At 36.3% G+C, this 12424-nt stretch overlaps 2 protein-coding genes across 2 annotated transcripts in view; both read left to right on the forward strand.

The window, feature by feature from the left end:
- The first annotated feature begins 277 nt into the window (after positions 1 to 277).
- On the forward strand, positions 278 to 6240 carry LOC134846593 (uncharacterized). Its single transcript, XM_063863977.1, has 6 exons — positions 278 to 350; positions 549 to 697; positions 3338 to 3429; positions 3800 to 3909; positions 5096 to 5245; positions 6080 to 6240. The coding sequence occupies exons 1-6, from the start codon at positions 278 to 280 to the stop codon at positions 6238 to 6240; spliced, it is 735 nt and encodes a 244-aa protein (XP_063720047.1).
- A 4952-nt stretch (positions 6241 to 11192) lies between these two features.
- The window catches only part of LOC134846352 (uncharacterized), a 50529-nt gene continuing 49297 nt past the window's right edge, over positions 11193 to 12424 (forward strand). The window contains exons 1-2 of the mRNA XM_063863669.1: positions 11193 to 11449; positions 12110 to 12280. Coding sequence (XP_063719739.1) covers positions 11383 to 11449; positions 12110 to 12280 — 238 coding nt within the window. The 5' untranslated portion in view covers positions 11193 to 11382. The remainder of the gene's footprint in view (positions 11450 to 12109; positions 12281 to 12424) is intronic.

A 12424-nucleotide genomic window follows, 5' to 3' on the forward strand; every position in this document is an offset into this window, starting at 1 on the left:
TCTTTTTCCTTTCCCCCACCTGCAAGTTTTTTAGAGTAAATTTTCTGTCGGATTGTTATAAAAAATGACATGCTCACTATTAAGGCCATGACAAACATATTTTGTCTTCATACTCAACCTTGTAAAACCACTCGCTAAACCATGAAATCTATACTTGTGTGAGGTGGTGGGGGGGGGGGCAAGGAAAAAGAGCCGCGTCGGCTTTATATCGTTTTTGTTAACACAGCATCGCATGAGCATTACGTTGTTACATATCAAGGAAAGATTCGACGAACATATGTGCAAATCCGCCTGCGCAAAAAGGCACAACTCTCCAGACGATGAGCTGAATACTAGTGTTCTCTTGTCTCGTCAACCTAATCTTCGCCGTGACCTTAACCTTCGCCACGGCGCGTTATGATGGTGGGGGTAGGGAGGATTGAAAGCCTGGTAGAAAATCGCTTTTTTGAACTATAAGATTGAATCAGTCCAAAAGTGTTATCAGGTGAAATTCCTCCAACTGATCTATTGATATGCTTGAATATGAATCTGTCTTATTTCTTTTCCAGACAAACTGAACAAGTTCACGAACTGGAACTATGGCGTGTTGACGTTCTACTGGCTGTTGTGTACTGCAAATGACCATCTGCAGATAGAGTGGCTCTCCATCTATCTCCATGACCTTGCATTCGGAATCATACTCCCATGTAGTGTGGTGGTAGGTGAAAGATTAACCCAATATGCTTTCACGGCTGGCTCATTTTGTTAAATTTCCAGCTTTGATTTTTGCTGGAACAGAATTTAATAAATACAATAAAACAATCCCTAGTTCTAGAACAGTTTTGAATATAGCAACTGAAGAAAAATTGTGCATAAACTGACAATAATTTTTCTTTGAGACCCTCTAAGCAAATGTTTTTATTTGGTTTCGAAGTCGCATCAGCTTATATTCCGGTACCATTGTTTTTACCATCTGCACTAAACTTTCGCAACGGTGTGATATTTAAGGAAACAGTCGAGTTTAGCATATATATATCACAAAGAACAGTAAATACTTACCCGCACCGAGCGCCCATGGATCATAATCAATTCTATTGTCATAATATGGTCAGCATCTATAAAATGACAAAATAATCGATTATAATCCATTAAAAATGGATTATAATTCTAATATTTTTTATGCCAATAAAATCCATTATAATCGATTATAATCCATTATAATGGATTTTTTCGAGGAGTTATTCATAAAATTTACAATTTTGTTCAAAGTTATCTCATTTTCTGTTTAATGCAGCTGCTACGTATTACGTTTCATAAAATCTTACAGTTTAGAAAAAAATGTATACATTTTTTGTCTCTACTTTTTTGATTCATCGCAGTTTAACACTTCAATTTACTTTTTTTATTATTTTTTACCACAATGAACACCCCCCCCCCCCCCCCAGTTTACCACCCCACCCCCTCCCAGTTAAGCTCCCCAGTTCCCCAGTTTACACCCCCTCAATTTACACACCTCCCCCCAGCTTATTTCCCCCTCCCCAGCTTATTCCCTCCCCCCCAAGCTTATCCCTCCCCCCAAGCTTATCCCCGCCCCCAGCTTATCCCCCCTCCTTGGTTTACCCCACCGGGGTGGGGGGCTAAAAAAAAATTTAGGGGGCGTAGGGATGTCGTGGAGATATGGCACTTAGTAAAAGATATGGCATACACTCTGCAAAAATAATCTAATTTAGCAAAAAATAATCTAATTTAGTTCTAAAAATGAAATTGATTCTTATTTCAAAAATAATCGATTATAATGGATTATCTTGGCAAAAATAATCGATTCCAGTGACTAAAATACTGGATTATAATCTATTATAACGGATTATAATGGATTATTTTTTTTCAAAAATAATCGATTATAATGTCAATATAATCAATTTCGTGGTCTGAATTTTACATTCATAATGGATTATAATCGATTATTTTTGTCTCGGGAATCCATTATAATTGATTAGAATCCATCCCGCAACGAGCGCCCATGGATTCTAATTGTTTATAATGGACTCCCGAGACAAAAATAATCGATTATAACCCATTACGGTTGTAAAATTCAGACCACGAAATCGATTATATAGCCATTATAATCGATTATTTTTGAACAAATGTAATCCATTATAATCCATTATAATCGATTATAATCCAATATTTTTGTCACTAAAATCGATTATTTTTGCCAAGATAATCCAATATAATCGATTATTTTAAAATGAAAATCCATTATAATCTATTATAACTGATTATAACCCATTTTATTTTTAGAACTAAATTCGATTATTTTTGCAAAATTTTGCAAATTTTGCGAGAAGTTTGCAGAATTCATGCCCTGTCTTTTACTAAATGCCATGTCTCAACTGCGTCCACTCGCCCCTCAAGCTTTTTAAACCCCCCTCCCCAACTAAAGGGGCAGGGTAAACTGGGGGGAGGGGTGTAAACTGGGGGGTATAAACTGAGGGGAGAGGGAAGTAAACTGGGGGGGGGGGGGAATAGGCCGGGGGGGGGGGGGGGGTAAATAAGCCGGGGGAGAGGGGTTAAACTGGTCATCCCGTCGTTCCCTCCAGCTTTCTTACCCCCTCTCCCAACTAAAATGACAGGATAAACTGGAGGGGGGGGGGTAAATGGTGGGAGGGGGTAAAGTGAGGGGATAGGGTTGGCTGGAGGAAGGGGGGTAAAACGAAGTGTTAAATTGCGATGAATTAGAAAAAGTAGAGACAAAAAATACATCAATTTTTTTCTTAAATGTAACATTTTATGAAACATAACACGTAGCTTTTACACAAAACAGGAAATAGGATAACTTTGAACAAAATTGTAAATTTCATGAATAACTCCTCGAAAAATTCCATTATAATCGATTATAAACGATTATAATGGATTTTATTGGGATAAAAATTATTAGGATTATAATCCATTTTTAAAGGATTATAATCGATTATTTTGTCATTTTATAGATGCTGACCATATTATGACAATATAATCGATTATGATCCATGGGCGCTCGGTGCGGAATGGGCGCTCGGTGCGGGTACGCTGCGAACGTTTCACACATGGTTATCTTTTGTTTCTTTGCTCATTCGTGAAACTTATTTCAGTTGAGCTGAAAAACTAACTGCAGTTGTAAAAACTGGCTTTCTTGGACTGGGAATAATCTGGCAAGGCCTTCAAATCAAGTTCTTCAAAGAAAGATAAATTTTTGATCACTTTGTCCTCGGGAGTTTTTTCTGCTTCCAAAATAGTGAAGAAAAATCTTTATGACCTCTGGACTTGTTTTGTCATGAGCTCTAAACATGTTCATCTAGAATTGTTTGTTCTTCTTAAGGTATGTCTTGGCTTCTGGTCCATGTCTTCTGTTGACCCGAAGATGGTGAGATCAGAGGGGTTCTACAAGTACATCGGAAAGTGTCCCTTCTGGTGAGAAGCAGATCGTTATGAAATAAATTTCTCTAATTTCGTTTTGCATGTATATTACTTGCGAGAATGTCTCGGCTTTTTTACCTCCGCCCCTCCGCCTCAAATTTTATTATACTAACTTTGTTCACAATGTCCAATTGTGATGAAAATTGATCTGTGGGTTGATTACCCCACAAATACACAAAACATCTAGACTGTTCAGTTCATTGTACGAAATTCGTAAACACCAAAAAATCAAAGACCGAAGATTCTAAAACCAAATACGGACAAACAATATTCTAAAAATGTCTGTTCTTGTGAATGACAAACAGGAATACAATTTCAACTTGATTTTGCAGTATATAAGGACTGAAAGGTGATATGATTGAAGGTACAGCCATGGGACACATACTCTGGTGCTGTTTCTGCCCATTCTGGAGACATGGCTCGGGTCTGCCTCTGCCAGAGTGGAATCCCTTCACATCCAGGAGTTCTTCAGAGGTGCGACAGAAGTGTCTTAGCTTAATTAAAACTCTATAGAAAACAAAAAACTCTTAAGAAACATCAAAAACAAAACCTCACCAGGAAAATAATCTTCATCCTGATAAATATTTATAAGTTTGGAGTAAACAGTGATTTAGAATGCTACAGCGAAAAACGGTTGTGTTTCTCAACCTCTTGCTTGCTTTTTTTAATATGTAAAAATACGGTCACAAGAGATGTCAAAATATGGGGCACCGTCCCTCACCGACAAAAGGGTCCCCCTTTACTATTATTTCGTGAGATACGTTTATCCCTTTGGCGCCAATACATACTTTTTAAAGGGGGAGTACGCGCCGATAAACGCAATATTTTTGGTCAAAAAATTTCGAAAATACATAAAACGGCATTTTACCTGTTGTTTTTTCTTCAAAAAATTACATGCGGCGCTGAAAATTCTGTTAAACAGGGTCTTTGGATTGATCTGGGAGCGCTTGGAAAATCAATATGGTCACTCTAAAAAGACGACAAAATTTTGGATTGTTTTTGGAAAATCTTAGATCAGCTTCTGCAAATTACAGTCACACGTTGTCTTGTTTTTAATAATGAAATGACATAGGATTTAATTCAAACTAGTTTGTTTTCAAGCAGATAAAAGTTGAAGTTTGAAAGAAGTTGTTTGAATAAATTGCTTACTGGCTATGGAAAACTTTGTCTCTGAAGACAAAAATTGTCCTACAACACATCTCAAAATTTTTAACACGCACATTTTTTAGCTCATAATTTTTTAATTTAAGTTTAAAACAGAAAAAAATAAAAAGCGAGGTGTGTCGAAGTAGAAATGGAACATATGCTAAATATCTTTATTTACTCGGGAAGCCGGGTGTTTATTATTCAAACCTAATCTATTGTTATTGTGTTTTTAAAATCTTGGCTCTTTTTCCTTTCCCCCCACCTGCAAGTTTTTTAGAGTAAATTTTCTGTTCGCATTGTTGGATTGTTATAAAAAATGACATGGTCACTATTAAGGCCATGACAAACATATTTCGTCTTTATTCTTAACCTTGTAAAACCACTCGTTACACCATGAAATCGATGCTTATGTGAGGTCGGGGAGGGGGGGGGGGAAGAGCAAACACTTTTTACTTTTTTCCTACAAACCTGTTCTTGAACCTAACTCCGCGTGTTACCCCTTGTTGTGGCTTAGCAGACGTATCCCTGGTGGGTGCGGTGGTGAACTGGAGAAAAATCCATCTGTACTGTGGGTGGGCCCTCAGCTACACCTGTGTAGTGTTCTACCTGGGACTGCGGAGGAGTTTATGGCCCTACCCTTTCATGCACAAACTCACACTAGCTGGTTAGTGATAGCAGTATCGATGCGCTCATTTTATATTTGAGAACACGTTGTCCACGACTTCGATAAAATCGAGGGTATCCATTTTGGGGCATATCGAGGTCGTCCATTTTGCAGTAGGCGGTACCATTTTGAGGACCGCCCATGCAAACGTGATCCCGGTAAGATTCGAACCGTGGTGGCCCATCCAACCGTGGCCACTTCCGCTCATGGACGAGTAACACGGGGAATTTTAAACGGAGATCGAGGGTTTGGAAGGGTCTTCAAAATGGGACCGCCTACGGCGAAATGGATGACCTCAATATCCTCAAAAGAAGAAAAGCCAAGTTAGAAAAATGAAAGTAGGGTCTGGCGCAAAAAAATCCATAGTCGAATCAGGGTTTTGCTTTGAAGGGGTAGGTTCGAAACAGATCCGAAATTGGTCAAGATCCGAAGTTTGGTCAAAACATATCCAAGTTGGGGCAAATGTCGTAACAACTCGAGCACGGTCAAAACATGCCCATATTTGTCGAGATAAATGAAAAAAAAAAAAAAAACAGAGAACCTCGGTAGAAAAAGCCAACAGAGGACGTGCGCGTCTAGTGAACTCAATAATTTAAATTCTTGTACTTTTGTACACGGTTTATCGAGGATTTTCTCGAGGGGGGACGGATTTTCAAAAAATTTGGGAAAATCCGAAATCTAGGATTCCCCCCCCCCCTCCCCCCTCACTAAATCCGGTCCTGCTTCTGTAGGAAGATTGCCATTTTTTCTGTTATCATTTTCTAATCATAAAAGAACAATTGAGGAAAAATTGAAGATGAACGGGATTAACTGTTTGTTTATTATTTTATTTAGGCAAAATTCTTCTGGGCGTCGCTCTCAACTTTGTCGGATTCGCCTGTCTGTTCGGAGTGTCCAAGTTGTACCATTTCTACGTCACAACTACACTACAGCCGATTGTGAAACCCAAAGAACTCACCCTCTGGGACAAGATGACACTATATTTAGTTTATTAGAACTGTTCCTCTTAATGATATAATTATAATTGTTATATTTAATACAGAAAAATTTTGATCATTTCAAAACGGAAATAAGATTTAGAGCAGTTATTTCTGGCTGTTGTGCACTGTTTCGAAGGGGCTTTTCCGTTTTTTGATCCAGTGTCATTGCGAACAAAGAAATAAGTTTTAAAAAATTAATATCTAAAACAAAAGACAGAAAAACCAAGAACCTTTTTTGTAAAAAAAACTAATCCTTCCTAATTTGGTGTTTTTTAGTTGTAACGGACGGATCAATAATTGCTAAATTACTTAAAACGCATTGTTTTTTACTCTTTATTAAATTGTGCTTAGTCTTTATGTAAACTGTTCTTAAAAGTGAAATAGTTCAGACTTATTTTTTGCATTACCCGCATCCAGTTTCAAGCGTTAATAATCGATTATATTACGATTTTAGTACCAGTCTCATTAAAATTGAGAAACAATCAATTTTAATCAATTAATAATCGATTATAATCTCTTTTTTTTCAGATCAAATTATAATTAATTATAATCCATTATAATCGATTATTTATTCGTCTATTTTTTGATACAATTATAATCGATTATAATTTATTAAAATCCATTATAATTGATTATAATCCATTATTTTTATTCAAAATTCTATTTCGTTAGTTTTGCATAAAAATCCATTATAATCGATTATAATTGATTATAATCCCTTTTGTTTGTCCATTTTTGTCTTCGAAGTTGCATCTAAATTGCTTATATTTTATGCTTTTTGTGGACGTTGGTTCCTATGAAAAATGAGAGAAAATTTTTCAAAATTTTCCAATTCATTCATATTTATAAGTTTTTTTTCCATTTCTTCCCCATTAGAGTAGTTTTGTGATGCATATTTTAAGCTTTTATAAACACCAAAATACCAGCAAATTGATTTAGTTTCATGATTGATTCGGAAAAATTATCTTTCATCTACCGCGAGAACCTTTCCAGTCATATGAAAGGATCTCTGTGAAACTTTCGTTTCGTGGTAAAACTTTGTGTTCAGATGAACCATAGTGTTCAAAAGATCTCTCTTTTAGAGATTTTCTTATTGACACAAAAATAAAAACCCACAAGATACAATTCGAAAATAGGAACATTTCGGCAAAATAAGAGATTATAATCGATTATAATCGATTATAATTGATTCTAAGGGTTTTTAGTAAGAAATATAATCAATTATAATCGATTATAATCTCTTGGAAAATATCACGATTATAATCAATTATAAATCCCTTAAGGACCTAATTTTGGTAATTATAATCGATTATAATTGTCAAAAAATCATCATAATAATCCGTTATAATCGATTATTTACGCCTAAACTTGGATGCGGGTACGTTCCTTTTTCACATAGTTTTTATTACTTCTTTTGGAAATTGAATAACGCATAGAAATTAAAATTATATCACACTTGAAGCTCTTAAAGCTTTGTTTGCGTTAGTCAAAATCAATAGTTTATGAATCTGCACAATGTACATAATCGTCCGGCCACTGAAACTTCAGATTAGAAGTTTCTTGATAGTTTCAAAAATTACGGAAAATTGAACGCCGCAAAAAATCAAATCCCAGAAAAGAAACGTTTACTATTTTTGGTGTTTCTTTGATAAAAACTTAATTGTACGGCTAGAACTTATTTTTCTCTCATTTTTCTGCTATTTCTGCGATTATGTGCGAAGAAAACAAAAAGAAAGCATGATGGTCTAATGATTCTGATTGGTTGGAATTTTCTATCATTGGGTCCTTCCAATAAAACAGTAGCCCCCTTCAATTCCTACAAGCTTTCTGTGAGGTAATCAAAATCAATAGCTGGATGCTGTGCAAATCAAACAACCTTCCAATGGCGTTCTTGTTTCCAAAAATAAAGCATCTCAAATTTTTTGAAATACAAAAAATAACTCCAAGTAATTTAGAAAAAAAATGTTTTTTTTTTTCTTCAAAAACGAAATATCAAACAAATTTTAGAAAAAATCACAATCAAATATATATTTTTTTCGTTGTTCTGCAGATGAAAAGTCAATTGAATAGGGTGAAGGCTACAAAAATAAAAAAATGCTGAAATGAATTAAAATTGCCATTTTTTATTTAGTCTCCACGTAACAGCCTGAAAAACCAAAAAAAATTGAGACCTTTTTTTCTCAAAATGGGGACAATTTTTTTTAAAATTAAGAATTTAAACCGCGACCAAAAGAAAGTTTTGATACCACATTTTACCTCTTGTGAGCTTGCATTGATGCAGTATAAAATGGGGTTGTTCTTAAAAAATAAATTTCTGGAGTTATCTGGAAAACAAAAAGAAAGCATAATTTTCTAACCGCAGCCATTTTTTGAAAACAAACTGAAATTACAGCAAATCAAATTTTATATTTTATCATCCATTATTATCTAAATTATTTTGGCACTTCAAAAAGTACAAAATTTATAACATCAAGTAGCCATATAACTGCTAAACCCGCGCCCATTTTTCAGAGATTGTGTTAGGGTTTGCGTGTATGTGTTTGTGTGTTTGAGGATGGAGGTTAGCTCACGGGAGAAGCAAAATGCATTTTTTTATTTCAATGAACCATTTTTTTTGTTGTTTTCTCTGCAACTATTTAGGATATTGAGCTGAAATTTTGTACGCGATATATGAAACTATTGGAAGCTAGCCGTTCTCAAATTGAGTAAAACTGTTTCGAAGTCGTAAAAAAGCCAGTATATCAGCACTAGTTTCAAATATGTTCTTGCTGTGAAAACCTTCTCGAAAATTACACAAGTGATTCAAATTTATGGGTTGAAATTTTTACTTGAGAAGCTGATGATCTTTTTGTTATGTGGCGGAAAAACGACATACAAAACAACGGAAAGAGTGACTTACTCCGGCATAAAAAAACTGGCTAAAGACTTATGATTGAATTCAAGCTGATTTTCGCAAAAAAAGCCAGCAGAAAAATTTTCAAGCATAATATACAAAAAAGTATAAGCGACCGAGATTAATTAATGCCTGTATAGTCAAAATAGATATGGATATTTTTTGACGCCAGAGCATGAAACCCTTTATGTTTCGTGTCTTTCATTTTTTTGAGGCAAAATGAAAACGTCCTCTACCTCATCACCTTCAAAAGTACCAAATTTAGGCCATAATTTCAAATTATATGTACTCTTTGCGAGGATGTTTCCACAGCAAGAACGTAGTTGTAGTATACTGGCAATTTCATGCGTTCTAACCAAGATTTCTCAAAATTGGGTAAGACCAGCTCCTTTCACGTAGTTTCATTTATCACGTGTCAAATTTTCAACCCTATATCTTGAATTGTTGCACAGAAAAATACAAAAACGTGAATAACGTAAATGCTTCTTCGCTCGTTGAAATCAAAAATTGTAATTTTTCGGGTCTGTGGCTGTTAACTGATTTTTGCCTTGACGTATAACTCTGACATACTTTGCACAGAAAACTTCAGCTACGGTAGAAAAATTGGAAGTCATATGAAATTCCTTTTTTTTCCCAAGAATCATGCGCACTTCTATTCCATTGCAACCTGTCCGTTCGTTTTTACTATAAATTGATAATTTGGTCCAAAAATACTAAAACTTTTACTTCTCCATAAATAAAAATGTTTTTCTTTGAACGATAAAGGAAAGAAACGCATAGTTGAAGTTTGAGTTGCTCAAGATTCTCAGCAACTCATCCGAGGTTGTTCAGTTTGATTTTTCAAAATTGTACTCACAGATTCAGATTCGGAAAACTTACATTCGGTTTCTATAAAAACCTACTATAGAAAAATAAGAACATCCACTTTAAACTTAGGCTACATAAAAGATGTATTTAACTCGACCCTATGAAGTCATCAAGTTTTGGATGTCTAAATGCGCAAACCATGTCAATTCATTTGGCTGCTTCAAGCTTTTGAATTCGCTAAAAATAATAGGGGTGGATTAGGAGGTTGGGGGTTGAGTTCGCTAAGAACGCTGGACGCTCCTTTGTCAGGGATTCGAACCCCTCGCCGCACAAATAATCCCAATTTTGGTACTAATTAACAACGCCTGTGCCGCCAATATGTATACTATTTTTAAGGGAGTGAAAACGCTATTTTTTGGTCAAAGCTCTCCTGTAAGTGCCTACAAACGTCATTTTTGGGAAGCAGTTGTGAAGTCGTTACCTCTTCGCCTCTCAATTAAGAGGTCAGGTGTTCCAGGACTACCATGATCCGTGGTTTTTGCTTGAGGGTCAGGCAAAATTTCTCAGATCAGAAACCATTCGCTTCAGGCGGACGCTTCTTTCAGGATTTCGACCCCCTGCCGACCCAAAGGGGCCCCGCTTTGTACTATTTTTGGATATCCAATTTTGGTGACGGACCCTAAATTTTTTGGTGACGGACCCTTTCGCGCCAATATATACTAATTTTAAGGGGGGGGGGGGTGGGGAGCGCGCGCCGAAAAAACGCGATTTTTCGGTCAAACTTTCCAGAATTTCCTAAAAACGCAGAAATTTTGGTCAAAATGCGGTCTTTAGTGATTAAGGAGAGCACAGAAAATCAATTTGGTAGACCTAAAAAAATCCGCTCCCCTCGAGAAAATCCTAGATCCGCCCCTGCCTTCGGGACAACAAAAAAAACTGTCAAAAAATTGTCTGTGGTATGTTGTGGGAGAGCCCGGAAAGTCAACTTGGTCGGCTTAAAAAAGGTCGACAAAATTTCTAAAATGTTTGAAAATTCTTTCGAGAAAACCAGAGATCCGCCCTAAACCGCAAGTTAATTCGTGATCACAAAAGCTGTTAACCAGTTCTAAAATGGCTGATATGATGACCTATCAGTCGTCTTAATTCGCGACTTTTGATTATTTTTTGTTGTGCAAACATACAAACCATCAAACTGCGAGCAATTGATATGATAGTCAAAACTGTTTGAACAATTCAATTATAAACCATAAATCTGATCATACGAAAGTCGCGTGTGGTCAGCGGTAGACTGATTTTTTCTTTGATTTCTATCAATTATTTTAATTTGTTTTGCCAGACGTTTTTTCAGATGTTTTCTCGAATGCGACTAAAATGCCTTGAAGACAATCGCGCGAAAAACATAAGTTATTTTTTGTAATATATTATTATTTATCAATTGAATCATAATTTAATTGAAAATGAGCTCAAAAAATGTGGAACGCGACTGCGAGATCCATTACGTCAGTTATGCTTCCAAGTTATTGGGTAAGTCAGTTTCATGTACCAACTCGAACAATCTGACAATTGCTGTTGTTGGGGGCGAGTCAGACGGGGGGACTTCGGGGTAATTCAACAAATCAACAGTTGTTGCTGGGGGGAGGGGAGGGGGAGGAGGGGGAGGGGTAGGAGGGGGGAGGGGGAGGAGGGGGTAGGGGGATGAGGGGTGAGGGGAGGGGGAGGAGGTAGGAGAGGGGTAGGGGGGAGGGGGAGGAGGGGGGATTACGCTATTGTTGATCTGCAACAAACGTTAATCATATAATTAATTGCAGATTTGAGGGTGGTTGTGGCGGTGTTGGTTAAACGCCCCTCCTATTTCTGTTTTCTTTTTTGTTACCATTTTAGGACAGATTTAAGTAAAACTTCTTGAAAAAACTCTCAGATTTTTTTTAAATGCCTGCCTACTCTTGTGTTGTAAACACCTGCGCAACCTCTTTATAGTGTAGAAAGTGAAAAACTTCTTTAGAAAACGACTGTTTTGAAAGCAAAACTCATAATGGCATGATTAATAATCTTCTTCGCAGCTTTTAACTGAAATTTTACAGCAAAAAATCTTTAAAGTAGCCAAATTATTTTCCAATCATTTCACATTATACAAACAAATCAAAATCACTTTCGACAAAATACGTAAAAAAAAGGTGTATTTAGCCGACTGGGAGTGTGAGCGACGGGACACTAAGCAGAAAACTAAAGAAGAGTTGCACAGACTGTCCCTGAGATACTTGACAAGGTGTCTCATCACACTCAGTGAGAGAAATAGATCCATCTCGATCATGGACTGCGAACTAGACGAACAGGACTTCAGGAGAGTCGTGAGAGGTGAAATAAGTTTAATTTGCTGAATTGAAACGAAGTTAATTAAATTGGATAGAAATTAAAGAAACGCTTTTAGACCGACTGATCCATTTTTAGAGAAACTGCGAGAAAAATTAAAAAAACCTAATCCAAGGTTGAGATTTCACT

The sequence above is a fragment of the Symsagittifera roscoffensis genome, chromosome 5 (genome assembly GCF_963678635.1).
Source record: "Symsagittifera roscoffensis chromosome 5, txSymRosc1.1, whole genome shotgun sequence".
NCBI lineage: Eukaryota > Metazoa > Xenacoelomorpha > Acoela > Convolutidae > Symsagittifera > Symsagittifera roscoffensis.

Coding starts and splice junctions, on each gene's coding strand:
- LOC134846593 (XM_063863977.1), top strand. CDS start 278: ATGTGCAAATCCGCCTGCGCAAAAAGGCACAACTCTCCAGACGATGAG. Junction 351..548: donor TACTAGTGTTCTCTTGTCTC/GTCAACCTAATC, acceptor TTTCTTTTCCAG/ACAAACTGAACAAGTTCACG. Junction 3,430..3,799: donor ATCGGAAAGTGTCCCTTCTG/GTGAGAAGCAGA, acceptor ATATGATTGAAG/GTACAGCCATGGGACACATA.